Source organism: Cotesia typhae, unplaced genomic scaffold, assembly GCF_013202065.1.
Source record: "Cotesia typhae breed Kobodo isofemale line unplaced genomic scaffold, CoteBio_Ctyphae contig_20, whole genome shotgun sequence".
Taxonomy (NCBI): domain Eukaryota; kingdom Metazoa; phylum Arthropoda; class Insecta; order Hymenoptera; family Braconidae; genus Cotesia; species Cotesia typhae.
Window position 1 is genome coordinate 6,045,944 of NW_027423725.1, and position 24,522 is coordinate 6,070,465.

Genomic DNA, 24,522 nt, shown 5'->3' on the forward strand with positions numbered 1-24,522 from the left:
AGTTATTTTGAGGTTTCCAAGCTCAAAAATATAGGTTTTTCTATGCTTTTGAGCTCTTCGAGCTCAAAGATCTGATAGGCGTTTTATGAAACATTATTTTTTGAATTTTTAAACCGCAATAACTTTTGAATTAATCAACCGATGTTCACGCAGGTGACGGCATTCGACGCAGTTCTTTAAGCTTCATAAAGAATCTTCAAGTTTAAATTAATCGAATAAAGAATTTTGAAGTAATTCCCAAAAAATACTTTATTTGGTTCTCTTTCGTTTTCGATATCTCACGAACAAATCAAGCGATTTTGACCAACCCAACGGCGATCAACGTAGTTTTTCAAGATTAAAAGCTGACTAGTTCTTAAAAGTGATTGGTAAGGCCATCAAACAGATTTTTTGAAAAAACCTTTTTCTATTTTTCATTTTCGATATCTCACGAAAAAATCAACCGATTTTGACCGATCCAACAGTGATCGGCGTAGTTTCCCAAGGTTAAAAGATGATTAGTTTTTGGAAACGATCCGTAAAGCTGTTTGAAACTTATTCCAAGAAAACAATTTTTTAAAAATTTAGTTTTTTAGATTTCTCCAAGTCTAACGAACGGAATTAGTTTAAAATTTCAGGAAATTTAAGGGCTTTGATACTCTTCGGATCGCCACTCAGTTGATTCTGATCGGTCAAGCCGTTTCGAAGTTATAAGCAGTACACACACTCCCACACAGTCGCTCGAACACCACCATAAAAACCATCAAGGAAGCTTCCTAGGATTTCAAAACGTCGACATCCATTGAAAACTCTAATTTTCGTCAAACAAAATGTTTTCTCAGTGTAAATTTACCAGTTTTTGTATGTTTTCTTTCCGAAAAATCAGTCTATAAATCACAAAGAACTAAATCATTATCGTCAATTAATTTTAAGCCCGAAAAATCATAAGATCAAGGCTATATCAGGTACGACTATTTGCTCATTATTGTCAACTCAATCTGCAACGTTTCAACTGTATTATTTCAGCTCTGTGCCTTTGGCTTGACCTGTCGGAAATTACCTACCTTATCTTTTACACATACTCATCCAAAGTTGCTTAATATTGGCCCCTTTAAGGCCGAGAAGGAGGGGGTTCATAACTCCTTCTCTTCTCAATCAGCTGATGCCGGGTAGCACCCACCACCAAGGCCCGTAATTCCTCAGTACGCTATTACTTTTCGAGTAGTGCATACAAGTCCAAACGTTGTTGTAACGTTCGCGAGAAGTATGTAATCTACCCTATACTTGCAGACGAAGAAAATAAAATGGTAAGTTTGGTTATAAGTTATGTTTTGTTACAAAGCTCACCAGCCGCAGGCATAAAGGCTCATGAGGAGCAGCCGTTTGCATAAACAGATTGATTATTAGAGCAGAGGAAACGCACCCGCAGGCGTAACGAGTCGAGCCATAGGCTCAAGCAGCTGCCGTGGCTCGACACAACCGCGGAAAGGAGACAATGTTCTAAAAAGCAGCCGCCACGGCTCAAGAACTGTCCCTACTGCCTCCAAGTAAAGCAGCCGCGAATAGGAGACATTGTTCTAAAAAAGCAGCCGCAACGGCTTAAGAACTGTCCCTGCTGGCTCTAAGTATAGCAGCCGCGGACAGGAGACATTGTTCTAATAAGGCAGCCGCAATGGCTCAAGGAGTGTCTATACAGCCTCAACGGCTCGAGAAATGTCTCGGCGCTGAAACAACTTATAAAAAACATACTCTGAAATACATATATTTGGATTTTTTAGATGGATGTCCGTCAAGAGGCGTATGTTACGATGGAGGAGCTTTTGGAGGAGTCAGCGGAGTCTTCAAAAGAAGAAGTCTTTGGAAAGGAGATTGATCCACAGGTCCTTAACAAAGTCCGGTTTGCGTTGCCTACAGTAGCAATAGCAAAAACATTCAACCCAGCTGTACAAGATTTGCCAGAAAAGGTCTATCGTGATTATAAAGTTGAGATGTTGAATATGGCCTTTTGTCGAGCCTTGATCATGAGCCCACCAGCAGTGGTTAATAAAATTAAAAGGTCGGCAGCCCAAGCAGAACCATTTTTCCACGCTTTAAAGCCTTTGAAAGATCATTTTATTTCCCGTAAATAAAGCGGATTTGCTGAGAGGGGAAGAAAGAAGAGTCCGAGGAAGAGGAAGATAGAGTTCGAGATGGCAAGAGAAAGGCGTCATCGTCAGAAGGGCCAGTATCAAAAAGATCGAAGTATTCAATCTTAGAGGAACGAATGGAGAATATGATCCAGGTCCTACTGGACAAAATTGAGGGCAAGAAAATGCCGGAGGATTCCAGTGATTCAGATTCAGAAGAGTTAGAGGACCTGGATGAACTGGAAGAGGTCGTGGTAAATGATACATCGCCATGGAAGGCACTGGATCTCTTACCTATTGTTTAGAAACAACCTCAGAACCTAGATTAATTGGCATTGGTTCCAGTGGTCAAAGAGAGTGCACCGTCAATACCTCAACCAACCCCTGAAATTAAAGCCCAAGGAATAGCATGCCAAAAGTTGGGTACCGAGAATTAGAATTTTGCTAATTCAATATTAGAAAAGGCGGAAGAGATGGCTGGAACAATTACACACGGCCTGCTAAAGCAGAGACAGAAGTTGACAGAGGGTATGCAAAAGATCGCACAAAAGTACCCAGATGCTTACAATGAAATCGAGGAGAATTTCTTGGGAGAATCGGCGTTGAACAAAATTTTAGATGACTTACTCTATTACACTTGTCCTAGACGTGCTGAGTTGATAGTGATTAGACGAAAAGTGTTTAAGCCAAAAGATCCGCACGTAGCGTCAAGGTTAGCCGAAATCCCATCTTCGGAGTCACATTTATTCGATGAGGAGGCTTTCTCAAAATTTTTCGACCAGCGAGGTCGATTTCAGAAAGTTTCCTTCTTTGGTCAGAGAAACTCCAAGGAGGGAGAGTATCATTCATCAAAGCCTAAATCTAGTCACCTGCCAACAAACTCAGGATACTGTCGTGACCAGAAGAGTAAATCATCGTTCAAACAGTCATCGACTCCGTCGTCTTCCTTTCGAAAATTTAGTTTCAATTTCAAAGACTCTAGAAAGTCAACAAAGAGAAATAGCTCCAGCAAGAAAGATCATTTCAGGATATTATGACTGTCCGTTCCAAGAAGGCCAGTTGAAGAGGTTTGTCAGTCGTTGGCGTCAGTTGGGAGCTCCCAAGTATGTCTTGGATATGTTGGAAGGCTACAGCATTCCATTTGTACAGAAACTCATAACAGTACCGCTCTCAAAAGAAAATTTGAGGCGGTTTGCAACGAAGGAATCTGTGCAAATGACTCAAAAATTAAGAAAACTACTGAGAGACTGGGTACTGGAAAAATCAACATGGACAAAAGAATTCATTTCCACCATGTTCTTGGTTCCGAAGCCAGACGAATCAGCGAGACCGTTCTTTAACTTGAAGAGACTGAATCAGTATCTGAATCCGCACAAATTTCGCTTGATACACCAACGACAGGTCCCCCGTTTCCTGAGAGTAAAAGATTACATGGTGAAGTTGGACATCTCCCAGGCATACTTCCACGTACCAACTATTTTGCGTCATCGGAGATATTTCTGTTTAGTTTACGAAGGTCAAGTGTACAATATGACGTGTCTCCGGTTGGTCTATCGAGTGCGCCGCTAGCGTTCTCCAGGATTAGCAATTGGCTGGCAAACCTATATCGAAATTTTGGGTTAAGAATGATAGTTTACATGGACGATTTTCTCATAATGAACGAAAATCCCCAAGCTCTATCAGGCTAGGTAGAGCTGGTGACAATGTACTTCAAGTATGTGGGCTGGCAAGTGAACCTGAAGAAGTCTGTGATCACACCAACGAGGAAATTGAAGTTTCTGAGCATTATTTGGGACACCGAGGAAAATCAAATGATTTTACCGGAAGACAAGATGAACAGGATTATGAAGACGGTCGAACAGATAGAACAAAGAGAGGAATGGAATTGGAAATGCGGGACTTCATTGCTGGGCCAGCTCAACTTTGTAGCGCTAGTGGTTCCATTGGGCTGATTATTCTCGAGGGAATTGTAAAAAGCAAGCCTGGAACTCTCGGAATTCAAGCCAAAAAAGAAAATGGAAATACCCTCGTCAGCGCTGAACGATTGTATATGGTGGAAGAAGAATATATTCCAGACGAGTCCAATATTCAAGCAACAGGCTTCAATATTTCTAACAACGGACGCGTCGGGAGAAGGATGGGGATTCCACCTGGACAGCCAAGTGAGCGGGTCAGTGGACACAGGAGCTCTACACAGTCCTGATTGCCATCAGAGAGTTCGAGATAATCCTTCGAAACAGGACAGTCATGCTACAATCAGAAAACAAGATCGTTGTAGCATACATCAAAAAACAGGGTGGAACGCGGTCCATAGGATTGCAACAATTGGTGAAGGAACTCCTGACTCTATGTCACCGGTCGCAGATTCAGTTGAGCCCATTCTACCTTCCAGGGATTTACAATTGTTGGGCAGACAGACTGTCGAGGGGTTTACCTTTGTCAGACTGGTATCTGAAAGAGAGCTTGACGTAGATAGCATTCGAAAAGTGGGGACCCCCTCTGATAGATCTGTTTGCCACGAGTCGGTTGAAAGTCGTCCCGAGATATGTAACGCTGGAAGCAAACGATTGCGAAGCGGAGTTCATCAATGCTTTCAGCAGAGATTGGGAGGTGAATCTAGCCTGGGTCTTCCCTCCACCTCCTTTGATCCCAGATGTCCTGAGCCACTTGAGCAGAGCAAGGGGACTGTTCCTCATAGTAGCGCCTCGCTGGGAAAAGATCTTTTGTAGGAGCGAGTTGAAAAAAAGGAGCACGGCAGCGCCATTCGAGTTGAGGAATCTGGAGAACTCGCTGGTAGACCTAGCGACGGGGAAAGCACCTCAAGGCGTGAAGGAAATTTGTTTAGAGGTCTGGCGGATACGGGGTGGGCAGGACTAGTGTCAGGACTATGTAGCACCGATGTTTACCTTGTGTCATCAGCAAGGAGAGGCTCAACCTGGAAATCGTATAGCTCGGCATGGAAGCAGTGGACGCGATGGTGTTCAGACAACCAGGTGATACCAAATCAACCTACGGGTCAACACCTGGCGGCATATCTGGGTTTTTTAGCTACCGAGAAAAAACTCAGATAACGCACAATTCTGATGAAAAAGTCAGTAATTAGTTCTCTGGCAGATCCAAACGGGCAATTTTAACTGAGTGCGCACCCACTGGTCAAATCAATGCTCAAAGCAATTGGAATAAGAGAAGCTTCGGAAATCATGCCAAAATCAAGTGGGTGAATTTTCAGAAGCTGATAGAGTGGTTAAAATACCATCCACCAGACCAGCACAGTATTTTTCAGGTCTCCAGACATACGGCTATCCTACTATTATTGGCTTCAGGGAGACGGATCCATGATTTGACTATTCTGTCGATTGATAATAAAGGATATGAAACAACTCGCAGCTCAATTACCTTTTGGCAAAAGTTCCACTCGAAAACGGACAATGTTCGATATAGACAGTCCGAATGGAAGCTGTCAAAAGCGGAACAGCAGGTGTTTGATGTAGTGTTCGGGGTGAAGCGCTTGATAAAGATTTCAGCAGAAAGATGCAAGGCAAAGCCAGACTTAAATCAACTATTTATTACGATTAGAGGAACAGTTAAAACAGCATCGAGGGCGAGCATTGCTGGGTGGATCAGAACTGCCTGTAAAGATTTGAAAATCGACGCAAGTCCTGGATCAATGAGGTCACCGGTGGCCTCACATCGGTTTGAGCAGGGAATGGAGTAAGATCAAATCTTTCAACGGCGAAATTGGCAGGGATAAGTGAACTTCTTCAAATTTTATTGTAAAGAAGTTCAGAGACCTAGATCAGAACGAAGTAAGGAATTAGAACTAAGTAAATTTAGTGCAGTATAGCTGTTTAAAGACTGCTCAGAGTATTTTTAATTTCCCGCTAAGAATTTTCCTGCTGTGTGTGTGTGTGTGTGTGTGTGTGTGTGTGTGTGTGTGTGTGTGTGTGTGTGTGTGTGTGTGTGTGTGTGTGTGTGTGTGTGTGTGTGTGTGTGTGTGTGTGTGTGTGTGTGTGTGTGACCCTCATAACTTTTAAACGGCTCAACCGATCAAATCGCGGTTGGTGACATTCGATTAGGTTCCACCAAACTTAGATTTCCTGAAAATTTGAACCGATTCAGACCGGTAGATTCCAAGAAATCTCAAGAAAACTGCAGAAAAAAATTTTTTTAAAAGTAGTTTTTTGGAATAACTTTCAAACGGCTTTACCGATCGATTTTAAAAACTAATCAGTTCTCAGCCTTCGAAAACGACGTCGACCACCGCCAACTGCATCAAAATTGGTTCATTCATTCGTAAGATATCATGAACGAAAGAAATTGAAAAGATCGAAAAAATGGATATTTTTAACAAAAAAAACTCTAAAATTTTACTTCTGATCAATTAATGTGAACATATTCTTCATAGTACTTAAAAAACTTCATCGATTGCTGCAAACCGCGTGAAAATCGGTTAACTAAATTAAAAGTTATAGCAGTTTGAAAATGAAAAACATCGTTTTTCATCAAACTTTTATTAGACTTTTGGGCTCGAAGAGCTCAAAAGTATCAAACAGCTTATTTTTGAACTTGGCGAGCTCAAAATATGGCAATGAATTTTTGAACTCGAAGAACTCAAAAACATTGCAAAAGCGGCAAAATTGCAAGCGCGTAATAACTGAACGTAGCGGGAAGCTGCAGGGATGGTCTTTAGGGTCAACCGTTTCCTAAATTTTTTATTATTATAATTATTTAAAGTACAAATTTCAATGTTTATGAGAGATTCAGTTCAAAGTTAGTATTCTTAGTGTGTAAGTCTATTGTGATTTTATCAAATAAGACTTTAATTTCTTGTTTAATTGGTTAAAGATAATAAATAAAATTAAATTAAATTAAAATGTGAGTAATAAAATTTCTAGTTTGCAAGTAGTGAGGATAGGTTAAGTGATTTTTCAGGTCACAATATGCTAATGGTGCCGGCAGAAGCTAAACATCTCTCCGACAGGTCAAGCCAAAGGCACAGAGCTGAAATATAAACCGTTTTCTACCCCGAAGGGAGGAAAGTGATTATTTCAGATCTTGCCAAAGGCTTGACCTGAGCAAGTCTTTGCCGGCTTGTTCTGAGTAGGTACTGAGGACTCACGGGCCTTGGTAGCGCGTGCTATCCGGCACCAGCTGATTGAGAAGAGAAGGGGTTAAAGCCTCCTCCTTCTAGGCCTTAGAGGGGCCAATATTAAGCAACTTTGGATGAGCATGTGTGAAAGATAGGGTAGGTAATCTCCGACAGGTCAAGCCTTTGACAAGATCTGAAATGATCGTTTTCTTCCCTTCAGGGTAGAAAACGCTTTATATAACCTTTTGTAAATTTTTCAAAGACCGATTAAAACTTTTAATTTATTAATTTGTATTGTGCTAGTTAAACTCACGTTTTATATTGTTTGACTAATGTTTTCAATTTAATTATGTTATGGACTAATATATTTGTAATTTTTTTTTTGCAATAAATTAATAATTAAAACGTACAATTTTTTTGTTATTTAAAAAAAAGGGAAAACTTCCAACTTCTTCTATTCGAATTCCTTAGATCCCGGTCTCTAGGTAATTGCTTAGACCGAAATTAAAATTAGAATATACATAATAAATCTGACAGAACATTGATAAGTGACGAAGATTAAACTTTCTTAAAAATATCAAGTACCAATCATCATTATTACCACTATCAAAGAATAAGAATTGCTCGCCATTATTCGTCATTTGATATTCGACTGGAATGACAAGGTTACGTCGAAAAAGGGTTTTTAAAAGATAAGGATCATTTTTCTTATGAGTACGTTGAATTGCACGCTTTAATAATGCGACTCAGTTGGCAGTCTTGCAGCAGTTATATCATCAACATTATTTCATGCATTAACAACTGTTACGTCCGGGTAACTTTTTAAATAAAAATCTTATAATAAAATTTCGAATGACATCCTTCTCTTAAATTCTATAACAAAACGATTAGGATGACTATAAATTTCGCTTAAAGATATACTTAGAAGATAATGAATAAAATAAGAACCTTTGCTCTAATGAAACCAGAGTCATTAGAGCAAAGCTACGCATTTGTCCAGAGATATTTGTCATAAGAAACATGAAAATAAAAACTTTAAGCTCTAAAATCAACAGGCTCGGAAATAAGGGGGTAATAAAATATAAGTACAAAGTTCCCATAGAAAAGGGACAACCAAGTTAAAAAAAATGTCTCTAATAGATGTGTATCTAGGCTAAGTACAGTTAGTAATGGTCAAAATAATGCCTCATAAAAATAATTTTCTGAGAAAAACGATAAAAAAGGGGAAGTTTTCATTACTTCCAAGCATTTCTAAACTTTACATTAGCAGAGCTATCTCACAAATAAACTTAGAATAAAAAGGAAAAACGTTTCAAAAAAGATTTTAAAACACTCGTAAAACTTAAATTCAAATACTTTTAGAATTTACCGTTAACTTTTTTTAAATATTATAGTATTATCATGAAACTTAAATACCTTCGAAATTTGACATTAAAATCTAAAAATATTTCAACAATTTTTTTTTAATTCGAAATTTTCCAATGATCACAACTCATCACCTAGGTGAAAATTTTAAACGAGGGAACTAACTAAGAAAATTAGGAAAACGGTTGAGACTACAGACTATCCCTGCAACTTTCCGCTAATTTTATACTTAAGCGCTCAGAATTGCACGATTATCCTCAAAGTTATATTCAAGCCAAGTGTAAAATTTCACACCTTTTGTGGTATTTATTACGTGTTTTTTTTAATCATTCTTACTCATTTTGTGATTAAAAAAAAAGATGGTGAAGTATACAACGATATTCTCCGAGCCATGGAAAATGGGTATGACGAACTTCCCAGTTTGTCACCTGAAACTCATAACCAGATAATCGCTGAGTGGAGTGATATAACTCAAGAACACATCAATATTTTGACTGACATTACTAAATCTCCACATTTAAACGTACATGAACGTCTCCAGATACAATTTTACGTCACAAAGCTTGGATCTCATTATGAGAGGTTCCAAAGACAATTGCATGGTGTAGTTGGTGGTGGTGTAGATCCTCATCAGCAAGTACAATTGAACCACCAGCGAATTATTTGGCGTAATGTTGAAGGTGCATTTGCCAGTAGAATTCGTACTGGTATGGTTGTGAATCTGCTTTACATTGATCTCAAAGAGTTTCTTCTAGAAGCTAAAGAATTAATTATTTAGCAAATAAATAATTCTCTGCAGATAGACAGTGGTATCAAAGCCAACGTCATTTTAACTGTTGAATTTTGGAAAATAGCTGCTGAAACACAAGTCGTTGGAACGGAGACTATTGCGACCAAAAATGAAGTTGTTTTATCATAGAGCAATATCAGTGATTGGGTTGATGAGTTTATCAATGATCGTCTCCAAGTGAACGTTGAAGACTTCGAGCATCATGATTCTGGATGGTCACTTTTAGAAATTCTCAACATTACTCTCAACGTCAACAAATTTGTTCAACTTGAAAGTGAAAATGGCTCAACCTACACTACTTTACTGAAGAGTATCAAGAATAAGAAAGCTGTAGTCAACATCCACAACAATGACTACTTCTGCTTCTTGTAGGTTGTTATTGCTGCTCTCCGTCCTGCTCCGGATAGTAAAAATGTAAGTCGAGTTACATCATATCCACACGATAGACGAGTCCTTTTTTTAGCGATAAATGTGTATGGTGTTGAATCCGAAAATGTAGAATTTGAACTTGTAGATAATGATGATGATGATGATGATGATGATGAAAAGCCATGTGTGATAGTGCCACTTTATTTAAATAAAAAAAACTTAGGTAATGATGATATAATTTATCTTCTGATGATGAGAGTTCTGTCAGATGACACAAAAATGGATATTGATGATAATTTTGAGAATAGAATCAATAACTTTGGACGTAAATTTCATTTCGCAACAATTCAAGATTTCTCGCGATTGTTAAGTAGTCAAATCTCACAACACAACAGTCGAATGTTCTTTTGCGATCGATGCTTGTGCCATTTCCAAAGTGTATTTGTATCTAATAAACATCGTTGGGATTGTATTCAAATTAATAAAGTTAAAATTGAGCTTCCAATTGATGAGAAAATAAGTTTCACAATTTTTAAATATCAGGAAGATGTACCGGTTGTTGTTTATGCCGATATTATCGAGTGTCTAATTGTTCCATAAATTAATGAATCTGAAGAGCGTGTCCTGAACCTGAAGAGCGGGGAAGGGAAAGGGGAAGCGAGTAGACATGTTGGCCTAGCAAGCATTAAATTTATCAAGTTTCATCGCCTCGTTCCACTTTGAGCGAGCGAATTAAAAATAATTACCTGATTCGAACTTTTCACGAGGTGTTGGTTTCGACAGTTCAGTCACAATGACTTTCCCAAATTTTGTTGGGTCGTTTCTTTCTTCACTCTGTCTTCCCCACTCTCTCTCTCTCTCTCGGCGCCGGCGCTTCCACCTCGGGGACTTACTTACTAACTTACACCTACTGGCGCGAGTACTTAAGAGCACAGCGCTCTGGGGAAACGGTCGATAACTAGCTAGCACGGATCGAAGACCTTCTTCAGATAAGAAAGGCCCCGTGTACTCCGTTACAGTTTGCAACAGTTTTACCTGCTCAGGTTGGCTCCTAATCAATTTTATAAGTAAACTAACAAACTAACAAACAATATAATTATCAGGGCGCCACCAGGATTTTTAATCACGGTTCCTGGAACCGGTCCAGAGCTGAGAATTCTTATTCTTAGGGTAGAGAGAGTGGAGGAAGGTGCTGTTGAAGAATAAACATTTAATTAACAATATATCGATATTTATTAACAATAAAAATTAACAAAATAAGTACTTATCAAAATCAATTAAATTTTACTAACACACTCACACTATAATTAGTTAAAACTTATGAACTACAGCCTAACTGTCAGCTGACCAGGACCAACGAGTCTCTCTGCGCAAAGACTGCAGTGCGACAGAGACCGTCTTGCCTAACTACCGGCTAACCAGAACTAAACACTTCTTATAAGCCTAACTATCGGCTAACCAGAACTAATTAATTACTCTGCACAAAGACAACAGTGTGACAGAGATCGTCTAGCCTAACTATCGGCTAACCAGAACTGACTTAACACTATTAACACTCTCTATCACACATGACCCACACTAATCTTCACACAGATAACCCACACTTGTATGATATTATTTTATAAATTTTAATTTAAACAAAATTGACTGTACTTAATTTGAGTTAAATATTGTAAACTTAATTATTCAATCATTAGTTATTAGTGAAACGATAATTCCAAATTCACAATCAAATTCCAAAAGACTTAACGAACATTCAGTTTCAAATTCCGATTGTAAATTTTAACTCTGTATTAAAATATTAGATAGATTAAAATTCCTGAGTAACCTATTGTCATGGTCTTAATAATATAGTAATAATTATTTAGAACAAGAGGCTTATTACCTTGAATTAACTTTTGCTAATTAAATCAATCATGACATAAATTTTTACAATCACGTTCAAAAATTATTAACACAAGTTTAATTAACTAATTCTGACTAAATTTTTACTGTGAATTTCCTACTCAGAATAACTAATTTCTTAGACTTAATGTCCCCGCTATTAATTATTAATTTTAGTAAATTTTAATTCATCAAATTCACGGACTTAATCCCAAGATCAATTAATTTCCTCGTTATAAAATAATTTTACAATATAAAATATTTTCAGTAATTAATTCTTAATAAAATATTCTTAATAATTATCTACTAGTTTTATCAATTATAAAAAAATCGACACAAGTCGAAATATTCAATTTTATTTGCTAGAATATTTGCTAGCTTAGTTATAGTTGACCTTGGGTATTGGAATTTACTGCGACACAAAAATGTACTGACGCTCGACCAAAATTCCACGAATAAAAGTTTGTCGATTATTTTCCAAGTGACAAAATTACTCAATTTTTCTTAAGGGGGTATTCTGGTCTAGAAACATGAATTTCAGGTAATTTTTGAAATGTCGTAAAAAAAAGACAATTAATATTTTTACTATACATTTTTTTATTAGTTGTTTGTTAACATTAGAAGAATACAAAAAAAAATTAAAAACTAAAAAAAGTACAAAATTTTTAAAATTATAAGCTGACGGAGTGGGGGCTCTTTAAAAATTTCGACGTGACTATGACCATGATTTTAACCCTCCTAATAATCTGGAACTAAAAAAAAAAAAGATTATTAATCAAGAATAATGTCGCAATGGTCGGAAGTAGGGAAAAGTTTGAAAAAAAATTTTTCACAAAATGGCGACTGTTTAAAAAAAAATTTTTTTTTCGACCACTTTTTCTGACGGTTTTGAATTTTTTAAAAATAGTTAAAATAAAAATTTGGGGATAGGGCTAGTTCCAACCATAGACAAGCCAATAAAGAAGACTCTATAAAAATTCCAAGTAAATCGGTCCAGTAGAACCTGAAAAATCGTGGTCATCGTTCCGAAAAAGACAGTTTTGAGAAAAACGCGTTTAAAGTTTCGCGTAAAGTTTTTTCTAGTCTAAGTCATATAATGATATTTTAAACTTACATTGATTTAATCTGCCAATCCTGCCTCATACATTGGACCTTCCTCGACTTCAAAGAAACTATTTTCTTCATTTCTTTCTTTATATCGAGCCGTTCTGGCCTCCTTTGAAGCGATGGATGCTCGTGTTTCGGAGCGGTCAATCCGGGCGTTGTCGCGTTTGCCAGCAAATGAATGAGCTTCTGGTCCAATTTTTATTCCCATCAGCTCCATCATTTTTAAAATAGGAATAAAGCCTTCATTGAAAATACAAACGCTAATAAATGTCGCTATCTCGATAATATGAAGTCCAGAATGAATGTGTTTCGGAGCGAAAGTCCAAATCAGAGAGTTCAGAGACTCATTATTATTCTGCGTTTCTGAACCTAAACATCGGGTCAATAATTCCTCTGATGAGAAGCTTTCGTAAATTGGCTTTATTACTTTCAAGACGTTATCAAACAGAGGAGGATTCTCGTGGTCAAACTCCTCTAATGTACGTACGGATGCAGCTTTTTGCCACTAACACCAACTGTCCGTACCAGGTGGGCAATACATATGTTGCGGATTTTCATTTGTAGAACTGCTATGATAGTAAGTAGCCCAAATTGCATTTTTCATATTCTCAACAGAATCAGGGTGCCGGCGAATCGCTAAGCCATAATATAAAGACAATTTATTAATGACTTTATCAGTTAATTTGCCTTCACCCTTTCCACCAATCCCTCTATTTTCTTTTTTCGCTTTGCGTAACCTTGCACCCATTCTTTTTTGGACGTGACCTACGCATTCTTTTTTTTGGACAAATGGGTTACCATCGTAAGGATCCATATCGAGAATACCCTTGAATGTTTTAGTGTCACCATCTCCAATGTATTTAGCATATTTCACTCCGTGATTTTCATTTGATCGACAGAACATTTCGACAATAGCATCAACTTCCATTTTGCCTGCACTTCCTTTATGGTTTATTGTACATAATTCTTCATGACTTTCATATCAATCGTTATACGCAGCAATATCAGAATATTTTTTATTTTTCCAAACATTACAGCCTTGACAGAAACTAGATTTGACAACAGTATCAACAACCTTCTTGCAATTTTTGCTACAAGTGTAGTTACTCCAAATAGAGATTTAAAACCCCTTTTTTTCCATGTCCCATCGCCAGAAACAGTAAACTCCGTAGAACAAGCATTAGGATCACTAGCTGATATTAACTCTTTTTCTTCATTCACAGCTTTGGAAATAATGAGGTTATAAACTGTACATGCGGCCAAATGGATGTTTTCGATGCAAGCGTAGTATGTACTGATTGATAATCCTTAACAGATATCCATGATACTGCAGAAGATATTTATTCCCTCCCTGTCAACTCCCAAAAGCCGCATAGCAAAAATAATTCTTCGGTTTACTTCAAAGGATTTGTTGACGAATGGACATGATGGTATATATTGAACACTATCGCAACCACATTGTAATGAAATTTTAAAACCTAATCCACGAAAAGATGTGCGTGAAAATTTAATCTCTTTTTTACATTGAGCCCACAAAACTAAAGAAGAAATCATCGAGAAAACCGTGAAAAACTCCAATACACAGTAGCCGTAATTATTTTCAATGATCACCTCTTCATCATTAGATTTTTTTAGTTTTGCTGCTGATGCACTTGTAAAATTGGTGTCTTCTTGTGCCGTGTATCGATTACCGTGAAATTGCCTTTTCTTCTGACGATGTGGACGCGTACGCCTTTCCGCGGAAGATTTTCTATCCATTTTATTTTTAAACAATATTTTTAACTGCTATTATTTAACTCACAGCACATACGTCCACGTGGTTCAGAGGTTAGAATTCAACTGTTAGCAGCTGGATGCAAGTGAATACTAAATGTATCAGATACGGGTCACCTCAGGTTCTCATATAACTATATATGTGTATAACTATATATATATATATTTGTATAGAGGAACAAATGGTTTTACTCAGAATAGGGATTCAGGTAGACGGAGAATCCCTAATGTCTTTTGTTCGATTAGTTGCGACCGAACAAGTTTGGATGCCAGGTCAGAAAAATACTTATATCTCCGAAAATAATTTAAATTTTGAAAAATCCTCTTGTACACATATTCTTAAGGGGGATAGCCACTGTGACGCTGGAAAAAATAGGCAATTTTCGGGAATTTTTTTTACTAGGATAATAAAGGAATTTGGGGATCGGGTTTTTTTTGTTTTATAAAGTATATGTTGAGGATAATTCTCCTAAATTTTTATTGAAAAATATTTTGTTATCACAAAGTTATAAACATTTTTGTAGAGCACCAAAAAAATTTCCCCCTCCATTGCCGGTACTGTAACTCAAAAACGGATTATCTGAAACAAAAAAAACAAACGGCATTTTAATCTATAGGAATGTCGCTATCGTCGCACGTAGGGGATTTTGAAAATTTTGATTTGAGAAAAAATGGCGCCATATTGAAAATTTTTTCGTCTTTTTTCCTCATTTTTTTGGACTCAAACAGCCTTAAAAAATCTTAAAAATTAAAATTTTCAAAATCTCCTACGTGCGACGATAGCCACTAAGTAGACGAATACGGGGAAACAAAAAAATTGAGAATCGGTTCATATTTACGAAAGTTACAGTACCGGAAAGTTTGAAAAAGTCGTTTTGAGAAAAACGCGAGTAAAGTTTTAAGAAGATTCTCGCAACTTTAAAATCTAGTCTTTCACAAAATATTCATACTCACATCAAACTATCAAGTCCTGGGCCATATGAGGGTTCTTCCTCCTTATCTTTAGTATTGACCTTGACTTTTTTATTTTTTTACTGGCCGTTTCCATGCGGCTTTCAGCAGCTTTAACCCGAGTAGCGTCGCGCTCAGCGCAGTATGAGTAGAGTGTTGGTCCTACTTTAACATCGAGATTCTCTAATATCTTCAGAGTTGCTAGAGCCCCATCATTGAATGTAATTGTTGAAATATATAAAGCTATTTCAACAATAAGGGAATAAGAAGAATTTGTTTTTGGGGCGAGCTGCCACACTAATGCATTGAAGCTTTCATCATTATTTTGTGTAAACCCACCGACACATCGTTCCAATAACTCTGGATTCGATAGATCTTCATAAATCGGTATTAAAGCTTCCGCAATATCTGCAGGAAGTGGTGGTTTTTCAACTAATGAGTCCAAAGTATTTGTTGCCACAGCTTTTTGAAATTGACACCACGAATTTGCACCTTCAGGACAAAGAAAATGCTGCGGATCTTCGGGTGATGAAAACTTGTGATAAAATGTTTGCCAAATAGCATTATACATCTCATCAACATCATTAGAATGACGTCTGATTGCTAAACCATAATACTTTGTAAATTCATTAATTGCTTTGTCCGTTAATCGACCTTTCCCACCTAAACTTTTCTGTGTATTTTCTTCTTTTCCTGTTTTTGTCTTCTTGTTAGTTCGTTGCTTCTTCAAAGCCCTTAGTCGACTGCCCATTCGTTTTTGCACGTGATTAATACATTCCTTTTTTTTTATCTTCACCATGTCCCCATACGGTTTAGCATCACAAATATTTTTATACGTTTTAGTGTCACCATCACCTATATAGTTTGCATACTTAACGTTATGTAATAACTCTGATCGCATAAACATCTCTTTTATTCCATCTACCTCCATTTGTCCAGAAGAATTTTCATGGTTTATTGGACAGTCTAGAGCATGGTCTTGCATAAATTGGTATTCAGCTGTTCCTTTTTTTGAGCTCATTAACGCACACATCTTACAATAACTGGATTTCATACTTACATCTACGATTTTGCCAGTGAAGTAACCAATTAGAGAAGATATACCAAATGAAGATTTAAACCCTCTTTTCTTCCAACTACCGTCACCGGAGACAGAAATTCCAGGAATGTCATTGGATTTTAAATGCTTGCAGGTTTCTTGGATTTCTTCTTTAGCAGCTTTTTTCAACACTAAATCACAACAGTTTCTAGCTGCATTTCTGATTTGTGTGACCAGACGATCGTAAAAGCTATGGAACATTGGTCGTGGTAAATCCATGAAAGCATAAAATCTTTCAGCTCCAGATAACCCAATACCAATTATCCGCATTGCAAAGATGAAACGGCGATTAATTTCATACGCATTCTTGATGAGTGGACATGAATTTATCAAAACTGGATCACATTTTTGCAATTCACAACTAGTTTAAAACCTAATCCTCGAATACTTGTCTCAGTAAAGTTTACATCACCACCACACTTTTTACACGATACACAGCCACTTAGTAAATTAAATATCGAAAAAAATTTATAATTTTGTAGCTAATACTCGAATCAATTGTACAATCAGATTTTTGTGATAATTTCCTCTTGGAAGCACTATCACGTCGTTGAGAGCCAGTATTTTTTCAGTTTCATATCTGTTGAGCGGTCGATTAAATTTTTTCCTGTCGTTTGGCAGTTTTCTTTCGTTTTTAATAACTTTACTTTGTTTACGATCCATTATTTAACAAATTTTTTTGTTAAATAAACAAAAAAAAAAGATCAGAAGATTTAAAAAAATAAGTAAGTAAACAATAACGAGTACACTAAGAAACTCAATAAATTAAAGAACGAGTGTGTATTCATACAAAACAACTAAACTATGAGGTACAGTATCTCAACAATACGAAAAAATATACGTTAAAAGTCAAATAATTGTAACGGTTGACAATCGTGAGGGAAAACAATCGCCAACCCGTACGAATCAAAGACGGAGCGAGCAGGCGACGTTTTCGTCGAAGCGCCGCGCGTAAAACGGTCAATCGACGCGCTCTTATAAAAATGACTATAACTCGAAAACTATTCGGAATTTTTCTATAAAATTTGAAATACATAATTTTGAATATATAAACTTCAGTTTAATGAAAAAAAAAAAAAAATTTTTTTTCCGAAATTTTACAGTGGCTATCCCCCTTAAATAGTTAAACTTTGAAAATATAAAAAAAAAAAATTTTCGATTTTTTGAAATTTCTAGACCAGAATACCCCCTTAAGTTAATTATTATAAAAATTATAACAATAATTTTAACGAATTTTTCGGATGTTAATTAATTAATTGATAAATTTCTAGTTGTTAAAATTTTCCCGCAAGATCGATTGAGTGATTCTCGGGTATAAGCCGATTATTTAATTAATGATTATTAATCTCGGGATTAAACGATTCAATTAATAATTAAATAGGAGAAGTAACCGAGTATTATGTAAACCGCGGTCCACTTCTTTCCCACAGAGTAATAATTGATACCTTGACGAATAAAGTGATGATCTAACTCTCTTATTGAGGATGAAGTCCTAGTTGTAGTTGACTTCCTTCGTCTCGTCACTACTCCGGGGATCGGTCCTTCTCGATTTCCGTGGCACTATGTCTGGCGGTCACACTACTTCTCCCTTTTTCACTGCACGGCTCATCTATTTTAACCCAAAAGTACTCCCTCCTATTCTCTCCTTAGGCCCGAAGATCGAGACGCGCCAGTGCTATGTCGAATAGTTATCGATATCCGGTGACTTATCGATTTAGGGTAATTTTACCCCGTTACAAGTTTATTATTTAATTACTAGCTGACCCAGCAAACGTTGTTTTGCCATATGAATTATTCTAGTGTATGAAAATATATCTTATTTTTTGTAAGTGTACGCGTATGTTGTGTATGAGTGCGGATCTCAATAAAACGCAACATACTCATTCTTAAGACGATTTCTGAGGTTAAGTTCTAAGCTGAGCCAAATCTGCCGGTTAGTTATTTAATGAAAGCAATTCAAAAATTTTCGAAACTCGATAAAATTTTCACTTTGACCGTATTCGCGTGCAATAACAATTAAATGCGATTTTTTATTTAATTTGTGTGAATAGGATCTGAAAGCTTATTTAATAAGCTTTGGTTTGCTTACTTATTCATTTTTCCAAATTAAATAGTTTAGGGATGATAGCAATTTAGACATTTTTGAAAATCGCAAAAATTTTCACTCTTACCGTATTTTCGTGTAATAACAATTGAACACGTTGTCATGTCCAAGGGCGTTTTTAGAGCGGTAGCGTAAACGGTGGAGGTTTGGACTAACAGTTTAAAGAATACGCAACGGAGGTTTTAATTCCGTTGTTTTAATTATTTATGTGGGACGTTTTCGAGATACGAACTTACCACGCCTTCGTTTGAGACTGATGGATTTTTATGAGAATAGATGTACTTACTCTCTGCAGGAATTTTAGTTGTTACTGGATCCGTGATTCTGGGGGCTGCTGTTAGCGCCTTTTCCTGACTTGGGCCCTGTGGTTGGTCCTTGCAGCGGATGGATTAGGATGGGATTGGACTGCTTATTCTAAGGGCTTCTTATCTTGTGAAATGAACTGATTTAAAACGGATTTCACTTTTACCTAGATTTATTTTTATAAACGTCGAAACTTACACTTTCACAATTTGATTTTTTTGTAATTTAATTTAATGAATTTTAGTAATTGTAATTGAGCTAACGTCCTCCAGTCCCCCGTAGGGTAAAGTGCGCAAATATAGCTTTTTAATGATATTTTAACTTACTGCCCGGATTTTCGCCTAAGTGCAGAGCAAATTAGAACTTTGAGATTCCGGTTCTCTAGGATTGTATTTTATAACTAATACGTGGCCTGCCGGTTGAACCGAGTCTGAACTCGTCTTAAGTGCAGCGCAAATTAAGATAAGGGACTTTTACAAGGCACGGGTCCGTCAATTAAACGCGGAAGTCGAATTAATTGCTCAAAGACGAGGCGTTGTCTGTTGATCGCCTTTTTAAATACTCGCGGTGCTGAGATTGCAGAAGTCCCCGCTAGTCAACCAGCAGTCGCGTAGCTTATATTTTATTGTGGCTTTCGCGCATGGAGAAGTCTTCCATCTGCGCGGGTGATTTAAATTTACGGAAAAATTTTGGGGTGGACATAACAACGTTATCCTCTCGAGTTCCTGTAAATTACATCTGAAAGCTTATTAAACAATCTTTAATTCGCATATTTATACAGGGTGATTCAGAATGACCTTCACAGCCGAAAACTGTAGATAGAAGAGACGATTCTAAGAATAAAGTTCCTTAGTCTCTTCTCGATATTCTCAATAGTTTTTGAGTTATTCAAAATGTGAATTGACCAATCACAGACAAGCTTTAGGAATTAAAAAAAATAAAAAAGAATAATAAATAAGTTTAGCACTACTGCCACAGCAGACTTCAAGTTAAACGATATTTATTTAATTTGAAAAGTTCGATTTCTCACAGAAAAAAAACAAAACATGCAATTACAACCTAGAACGTATTTGTATATTTTTTTTTATCATTTCTTTTTCACAGAAAACATTATCGACTTAAGATGATGCAAATGTTAAAAATATAACTTCCGGAGAATCGACAAAATAAATTACGTGTTTTTAAATATATAAACTTCAACCAAGAATGAAAAAAAATTTTTATAACTAATAAAATTGTCTTACTGAAATAATAGCTATTTCGAACAGACAAAAATATAGATATAGACTATACATAAAATAATTATTGAAAAATCTCTGATTTTGCTTGCTCGGTCTCGCTCAGGACATCGCTAACAGTGTGGCCAGATCGTGCGATTTTTTTACCCCCTCTTTGGCGTCGCGCGCACCTCGGACGCAAGCAAGCGATGCGTGTCTGTGAGTCGGAAAACCGAGCGGAGCCGAAGGAATCCGAGAAAGTCGAACGAATCGAGGGGAATAAACCTCCTGCCACACGAAACAGAGGAATAACTCACACAACAGTAACTCTCTGTTCGTATGAAATTCTAAGAATCCGATTTCAGCCGAAACATACAGCGGGAAAAATAATGTTTTAATTTTTATTAAAATAAATAAATAATGTTTTTTTGTTAAAAACATGTAAGTTTAATTTTTTTTTTAATATAAAAAATAAATTTTTTTTTATCAATAAAAATTAAAATACAAAATTTTTTTTCTTAAAAAAATTAATATCAATTTTTTACGCTGTTATTAATAATAATAATTTATTATTAAATAACAATAATAATAATAATAATAATAATAATAATAATAATTATGGTAACTGGAAATTCCCAAACGCAGTTTTTATATTAATTCTTACTTTTATCCGATACAACGTCTGATGGCTACGCGGCGTAAGTGAAAGCTTACGTCGGCGAAACTTTTGAGATCGAGTCCTCGCCCAATCAATTTTTTTTTTCTCAAACATTTTTTTTTATGTTGCTATACTAATAATAATAATAATAATAATAATAATAATAATAATAATAATAATAATAATGTGAGAGAGGCTTTGTCAGGACGTGGAGCGGGGAGAGATGGAGGGGAGTTGCGCGCGCATGCGAGCGCTCTCGGGGCCTCGAGTCCGCACTTGAGCTTGGACGCTTGCCCTTTACGTATCACGTACTTATGTATAAGAGTTAAATAATATATTACGAGTCACATTATTTAAATAAACATTCAGTGTTATTGTTATTGATAATAACCCTTCACCTGACCTAATATCCTAACAGGTTATCGGTCCTAGTGCACGCTTAACTGCGCTGTAATCTGATAAACATTCATCAAAGTGAAATAGTGAGTTTTTCTGTTGAAAACAAAAGAGTCTTTGAGTTAGAGAAGTACAGGAAAAACAAAGGTAAGCTTCAATTTACAATTACAAGTCAGGTGAAAATAATTCAACTAGAGTTAAACATTAGAGATCAATTACAAATCATTTACATGTAATAATTAGATGAATTAGAGAAAATAGATGTGTAATGTAGAGACGTATATATACGTATGAAAAAGATGAACATAAGAACGCTCAGTGCAGGCGCGGCGGACCCGGCATGGTGAGAGCGCGGACGATCGCAAGCAGCGGAAAAGCCGGCTCGAGCCTGTCGAGGCCCGTCGAAGCCGAGCGTGTACCGAGCAATTCCAAGAACTGAAGAGTATTTTATTTTCTAACTGAAGAAAATAAAATAAATAAAATGAGTATATGTATGTATAGTGTTGTAACTATATATATGTATGTGAGTATGCATATGTATCGATGTAAATGTAAGAGTAAATTAAAAGAAATATTTTTTTCGATCTTAACCATTTGCTATGAAAATACAAATGAAATATTTCAGGGCGACGATAAGACGACACTTGCTGTGCGGTGTCGTCAAATCGTTAGCTAGGGACAGTGAAGAATCTGCGTATGTGTCCCGGTACTCGTGCGTGATCAACCGACTACGGGGAAGTTTCCATTGCCGTGCGTGGAAAAATGCCCTGTAATAGGTGTGCGAGTCCGAGGTGGCATTGCGTGGAGACTCTCAGTCCAGTTTCGGATCAGAGTAAGCTGTTGTACAGATACTATGATTCAGAAGCACGAAACAAATAATAAATAAGTGTCAGGTGTTAGAGTAAAAGAGATTTTAAAGAGAATAGAGTTAAATATAAAACTATAGATTATTAAGTAAAAATAATTTATAGAATAAATAAAATTTCATTTGTTTCAAAAGCCTGAAATAAGATGGAGGAGGAAACTAAAGATAACCTCAAAGAGATTCATGACGAGGAACAAGAGACAGATGAAGTACAGGCTATTCGCTACTTCTATAAGATGAGTAAAATAAGTCAAGAGGAAAAAATGAAAGCTAAAAAGGAAAGAGAAGAGATGGAACGAGCCAAAAGTTCTTCTGAAAAGAAAGAGAAAGAGGAAACAAAGGAAGAAGACCTAAACAAGATCGAGACCGTAGCGGATATCCACGAGCAAAAGAGAGATGAGAGTCCAGAAAAACTGGAAAACACTAGAGAAATAAATGAGACACACGAAAAAAGTAAGTTATCTTTATACAATTAATTTCCGACCATCAATTATTCGTAAGTAGAGTAAATCTGTAAAATGTAAGAGTTTAGATGTTGATAATATTGGTTAAAAGAACTTAGAGAATAGAGAATAGAGATACCCAATATTATTTAGAGTTAGAGGAGGCCTCAACTAGAGAATGAGAGAGAGAAATATCCAGACACTAATTGAGTTTAATTTTACAGATACCAAAGAGAATATGAAAGAGAATAACAAAGAGAATAACAACGAGAATGGAGTCGAGGACAAGACAGAGGTTGAGGAGCAGTCTACTGTGGGAACAAAGCCCAAAATCATCGGAAACGTTGTAGTGGAACCATTGATGAAAGAGAGCTTTGCAAATCACCTTGTAATGGTGAACAAGCCAACAAATGCCATGTTGGCATGTGCTACAGCAATGGAGAGAACCACCGACAAGCTGAACGACCCGATGAAGGAGAGTATGAAGATGGTGCAAATGCTGTGCAACTTCACGGACAAAGAGTTAGAGACAAAGAGAGATCGAGCTAATAAATCAGAGGTAACACCAATTTCTGTTCATTCTAGTCAAAAGAGACCACTTGAAAATGCGGAAATGGGAGATGAAAATAGTAAAAAGGCGAAATTCGATGAAGGTCAAGAAAGAGTCAATAAAGAGTTAGAGTTAATGAGGAAAAGCATAGAGGAAAAAGAGTTGAGCGCGAAAATTAACATTAAGAGAGATTATAAGTTGACGCAAAAAGTCAATTTCGATATCTGGTACGATTATTTAAAATCCGAGTTAATGAGTCACGATTTATTAGAAGTATTAGAGTCAAACGCGTCGAGTAACAAAAATTTATCAGAGACAGTAATAGAAAAGAGAAAAATTCTTGTTAGAGACATAATAATAAATCACATTGACGAGTACTACCACAAGAGAATTTTGAATATCACCGAGCCCAAAGAAATTTTGAAAAAATTAATTGGGCAAAGAAGAGATGAATCTAATGTCACAGCAACGTCAGTTCGAAAAAAATTGTACGGGTTAAAAATGAATAAAGATGAGTCAGTAAACGAGTTTTGTGAGAGATTTGACGCGATAGTTAGAGAGTACGAGACCTGTGGCGAGGGCGTAGAATTAACAAAACAGAAGATGAGATCAGCTTTCTACCAAGCAGTGACTCCAGTAATCCCACAATTAAGAGACGCGGATTTGATTAAGAGAACAAATTCAAAAGAAATGACACTAGAAGAAATTAAATCGTTTATTTCACAGCTGGAAGCCGAGAGGAAGAACGAGCAAGATGATCCAAACATCAAAGCAAATAGAGTCAACTCAGGGAGCCAAGGCAGAGAAGACAGGTGTCATAGATGTTCGGGATCTGGACACTGGGAACAACAGTGCCCTTGGAAAGAAAAGAGCATGTGGGATTGCTACAAATGCAAGAAAATAACGGACCACAAAGCCAGTGATCACGAGAAGTATCCTGATCGTTTCAGGAAACGCAAAGGTAATACTTTTAGAGGCAAAGATTTTAAAAAGCATGATAAAACTGAATATAATAAAAATCAGTATAGAGGTAGAGGACTAGAGAAAAATGAACAGAAAGGGGTTAAGAGTAATAAAAATAATAAGAGTACCAAAAACACTAAGAGTAATTACAATAATTATAAAATCGTTAACAATAACAGAGATCAACATGGAAAGGAAAGCCTTAGGAGAGTAAGAGGGGAAGAGGAAGATGATGGAGGTAAGAGTCAAAACGAGAAATGTATTACGTTCATAGCCGACTCGGGGGCTACTTTAAACAAAAAGCCAGACGAAAATATAGAATATGATGTTTACTGCTGTAGAGCTATAATGATGAAAGATGATGAGATTAAAGGGCAATCGCAAAGAATCATTCAAGACAAAAAATCATTAGAGTGCGAGGGAGTAGAGAGTGAAAAGAAACTGAAAGATTCTGCGATTGGGAGGGAGAAAGAGAGCAGCACGTCATCATT

General features: G+C 36.6%; 3 protein-coding genes across 5 annotated transcripts in view; 2 read left to right on the top strand and 1 right to left on the bottom strand.

The window, feature by feature from the left end:
• Nucleotides 1-24,522, top strand: part of Syt7 (Synaptotagmin 7) — a 335,513-nt gene that overhangs the window by 84,122 nt on the left and 226,869 nt on the right. The gene's annotated exons all lie outside the window — the stretch shown is intronic.
• On the top strand, nt 8,951-9,337 carry LOC141538242 (uncharacterized). Its single transcript, XM_074259620.1, has one exon. The coding sequence runs from the start codon at nt 8,951-8,953 to the stop codon at nt 9,335-9,337; it is 387 nt and encodes a 128-aa protein (XP_074115721.1).
• LOC141538172 (uncharacterized) lies at nt 14,912-16,309 on the bottom strand. The gene is made up of 2 exons (XM_074259524.1): nt 15,437-16,309; nt 14,912-15,062 (listed from the first exon to the last, which is right to left on the bottom strand). The coding sequence occupies exon 1, from the start codon at nt 16,230-16,232 to the stop codon at nt 15,438-15,440; it is 795 nt and encodes a 264-aa protein (XP_074115625.1). The 5' UTR covers nt 16,233-16,309; the 3' UTR covers nt 14,912-15,062; nt 15,437.

Bases quoted from the DNA above. Each gene is read 5' to 3' on its own strand.
- LOC141538242 (XM_074259620.1), top strand. From the start codon at position 8,951: ATGGAAAATGGGTATGACGAACTTCCCAGTTTGTCACCTGAAACTCAT.
- LOC141538172 (XM_074259524.1), bottom strand. From the start codon at position 16,232: ATGGTGAAGATAAAAAAAAAGGAATGTATTAATCACGTGCAAAAACGA.